The sequence below is a fragment of the Eubalaena glacialis genome, unplaced genomic scaffold (genome assembly GCF_028564815.1).
Source record: "Eubalaena glacialis isolate mEubGla1 unplaced genomic scaffold, mEubGla1.1.hap2.+ XY scaffold_56, whole genome shotgun sequence".
NCBI lineage: Eukaryota > Metazoa > Chordata > Mammalia > Artiodactyla > Balaenidae > Eubalaena > Eubalaena glacialis.
Genome location: NW_026871455.1, coordinates 2,702,680 through 2,706,829, shown reverse-complemented (window position 1 = coordinate 2,706,829; position 4,150 = coordinate 2,702,680). Strand labels below are relative to the sequence as shown.

At 48.9% G+C, this 4,150-nt stretch overlaps 1 protein-coding gene across 1 annotated transcript; it reads right to left on the bottom strand.

Annotated features, from left to right (window-relative positions):
• Positions 1-420: 420 nt before the first annotated feature.
• On the bottom strand, positions 421-2,762 carry LOC133083698 (uncharacterized). The gene is made up of 4 exons (XM_061179793.1): positions 2,646-2,762; positions 1,433-1,694; positions 1,028-1,134; positions 421-897 (listed from the first exon to the last, which is right to left on the bottom strand). Exons 1-4 carry the CDS (start codon positions 2,760-2,762, stop codon positions 778-780), a joined length of 606 nt encoding a protein of 201 aa, XP_061035776.1. The 3' UTR covers positions 421-777.
• Positions 2,763-4,150: the final 1,388 nt, after the last annotated feature.

The window sequence follows — 4,150 nt, the reverse complement described above, 5'->3', positions numbered from 1 at the left end:
AAATATTGCTGACTGTGGGGCTTCCCTGGTGGTGCAGTGGTTAAGAATCCACCCGCCAATGCAGAGGACACGGGTTCGAGCCCTGGTCCGGGAAGATCCCAGATGCCGCGGGACAACTAAGCCCATGAGCCACAACTACTGAGCCTGATCTCTAGAGCCTGCGACCCACAACTACTGAAGCCCACGCACCTACAGCCCGTGCTCTGCAACAAGAGAAGCCACCGCAATGAGAAGCCCGCGCACCATAACAAAGAGTAGCCTCCGCTCGCCACAACTAGAGAAAGCCCATGCAACAACGAAGACACAAGGCAGCCAAAAATAAAATAAATTTAAAAAAGAATGATTTGTAAAAATAAATAAATAATAAATAGTGCTGAGGTAAAAAAAAAAGCACAACATGAGAGTTGTGAGTTAAGTTTTATTTGGGGCAAAATAAAGACTGTATCCTGGGAGACAGAATCTGAGATAGCTCCAAGAAAGTGCTCCAAAGAGGCAGGGGGACGGTCAGTATATATGTGATTTTGGTGAAGGGGGAGTACACGCAATCGAGCACATATATTTTTTGCAGAAGGTTTCTGCTGTCTCATGCAGGCTACGGCTAGTCACGAGGCGCAGACGTCACAATGAAAGATTTCAGTGCTTCTCTAGACACGAGGAGATACAACAACTGGGCTCATAAAATCAGCTCCTGCAAGTATCTAACTCTCTGAAGAGCTGTCCTGCCAGCTTCCCCGGAGCACAGAGCGCCTCATGTCTGCTCTCCACCCTGAACTCCTTTCAGGGGGTGTTGAAGGTCAGCGGCTGCAGCAGCTGCGCCAGCACCTGAGTTATTCCATGTCGAGGTAGATGGCAAGTGCCCATCCATAGCTGACAATACGCTCCAAATAATTTTATTCCCTTAAGACAGGAAAGTAAAAGTACAATAAATTCTGATTCTGACATGTTTAAACTATAAATCTTAACATAGTGTGTTTTACTACACATTTTTTTTACTTTTTCAATATTTTTTCAAATACACCCACGTTACCTGCACATCATCCGTGTATAGTCTGTTAGTTAAGGTCTTTGAACAAAGGAATAAGTGGATAATTCCGTGCGGTTGAGGACAAGGGGCGGAAACATTTCTCTTGGCCACTAAGGAAAAGGGACATTTTTACAACCTTCAGGGGGCGTCTGAGGAAACGCAGCAGAGTCTGTCCGCGACGGTGAACTCTCCCGGTCGCCCGCGCCCCCGCTCCTTCCCCGCGGCCCGAGGGTCCGGGGCACGGCTGCGCCGCCCGCGAGGACACGCGCTTCCCGCGCTCCGCCCCGGGCGGGGCTCCTCCCGCCAACCGCCCCGCGTCCGGAACAGACGCCCCGCCGGGAACAGCCTCCACGCCCCCGGCCCCTCGGACACCGGATACGAGGGACAACAAGCGACATCGAACGTTACCTGAGAAGGTGGAGATACACCACGCGGGGCGGCGGGAAAGGAAGGCGCGGAGCCGCGAGGAGGGCGCACAGCCCCTTTTCAGCGGCCGGGGCGCGGGCGGGGAACGTCTTCCTCCCGCAGACCAGCCAGCCCCACGCGCGGGCCCGCAGCCGCCATGGCGCCTCTCCTCCGTCCTCAGGGAAGACCACCCATCAAGTCCGGGAGCAGTTGCGCATGCGCCGCATCTCCTGTGACATAGTGGCTTCGTGCCCCCCTGCAGGCCCTTGGGGGCAGTGCAGGATGCTCAGAACTCACTGGAGAACATGTGCCCCCTCCCAGCCAGGATGCTAAGTTACTCAAAATCGCAGTGCCCCAGCCTCTCTGCTGATGGCACTGGTGATGCTCTGATCCAGCCACGCCTGCTCTCTTGCCTGGGATGTGCCCCACTCTTTGAAGCCATGTCATCTGGTTTTTAGGTCATCTAAAATAAATGATAATAACCTCTATTCTATGCCACAATGACAGTATCCATTTCAGGTCCCTAGAAAAGAGCAACCAATTTCCACCATCAGATTCTCCACTGGATCTTCAACCTGTTAGACACAGAGGACAGCTGCTCTGCTTGGAATAAAATTCTCTAAAGTAATATACAGACTTGATCACAATCACAAGTAACTGAAACAGAAGATGAGAGTGGAAAATCTATGGACTTTTCCTCATTTGAGGATAGGAGTCCACAGTTAATTCCAAGAAATCATTAGCTATCTGAAGCAGTGGAATACAGCTGGCATACCTTGGAGCTTGTTAGGGAGGGAATCAAACTGTGTTTTCCCTCATTTAGCAAATCCTCTCAAAAAATAAGGAAACAAGAAAAAACATTCTGCTTATGACCATCTTTATTCAATTATATTTTTATGCACAAGAAAGTAATGTAAAATACGTTAAATATAAAATATCAGAAAACAAAATGATAATGTACTTAAGATACACATTTCTAATATCCAAAATTATTTACAAAATTCAAACTCAGTTTCTTAAATAAACAAACTCATGAATTACGTTTTAAAACTTAACCTTTCAGAACTTCACGTGGGATTTGCTGTTTTCAGACTTTGGAATGTAATTTTTCTTGAAAAAATTTCTTCAGAACATACTTTTGTTACAGCCTTTTAAAGTTAGCTGCTTAACAGATATACATGAAAATATCAGTTGTTTGAACCTTTCATAAACTTACACTCACATCATATAACAGCTTAACAAAGGCTTTGAAATAGCAAATGATTCTGCTTGTTGATTTTCTTCCAATAAGAGATTCAGGGACCCAGCAACCTTCGATTTGTGGATTTTCCATCATCAACATGTGCTTTCAACTACGGGTATGTTCCTTCGGTTTATTCCACTCAGTTGTAAAGGGGAAATGTATGACACATCATGGAGCGTGTTTTCAGGGCCTGAGCCTATACACAGCAAATATCACTTCCACCCCCAATTTACTTGCTGGGAACCAGTTCACTGTGAATGATCTTCACCCTTAGGGCTCCAGAGGATGTGAGCCTTTTAGAGGCTGCATGTGGGGTCATCAGAAAGAGCTCACCTTTGAGCAGAACCCTTCTTCCTGTGTTCATGCTGGTGCAGGGAGGTGGGGTACAGGTGCCCTAACTGTCTCTTGCTTGTGCTAGGACATCGACAGGTGTCCTGGCCACTCCTGCTACATGTCCGCCTGCATCTGCCCATGTTAGGAGGCCTGTGCACCTGTGCCTGCCTGAGCTCACTCACGCCAACAACCCATCTACTGTTGCTGGAGCCTGAGAACCTGTCTGGCTGTTCACGCGCCTATACATTTCTGCATCGAAGCCCTCTTTATATAATTTGAAAACTGAAGCCCAGAAAGAGGTAGGGACTTGTCTAGGACACCATATGTGAGCAGAGGTCAGAAGAAAAGTCAGGAATCCAGCTCCCTAAGCCAGTGCTCAGTCCCTCCCATCATGTTTGGTTTTGAAATAAGAGCCCCTAAGAGCCTGGTGAACTCCTGCCAACCCGGCGCAGTTTGGGCCATTACTCTCTCCGCATCTCCATGCAGACACAAGTATGTACAATAGAAATAGGATTCACAGCTGGGGATGATGTGAGGGTGGTTAAGGAAGTGAAAACACAATGTAAGTGCTGAGGATAGCAGGAAAAGGTTGGAGACAGCTCTGCCATGGAGCAGGGGCGTCCACCCCCCTGGCAGTGTGTCCAGAGGTCCAAAGCATGAGGGGGATTCTCCAAGTTCCCAGAGTCCTGCCTGGGCGTGGGCCATCTCCCTAGTGTTCTCCAGGGGACAGGGCCTGGGCTCTTACAATCCACCATTCTGAATTTCTAGTACCCGGCTGAGCACACACCCCATTTTCCAGTGTAGACAGTACTGCAGGGGAGAAAGTCTTTCCTTCTCTACAAATTGTGTGCTTCCCGTGGCGGATTGCAAGTGTTCTGAATGCGTGGAAAGTCTGTTGAGAACCTTGGTTCTCCACCACTGCCCACTGTGTTCTGAGAGTTTGGCAAAATGCTTTCCACTTCACGGAGGTCCCTCAGAGGAGGGATGAGCTGGGGAAACGAGGCCTTGTGAGCACAAGGGGGCAGAGCCTCAGCCCCAGAGCCAGGGTTCTAGAAAGAAGACCAGTCCTAGTTGGGGCCTCGTGGTCCTCATTTGAATGTGGGGATATCATTGTTCTGGCTGAGGTCATCCCTCACGAGTAAAGA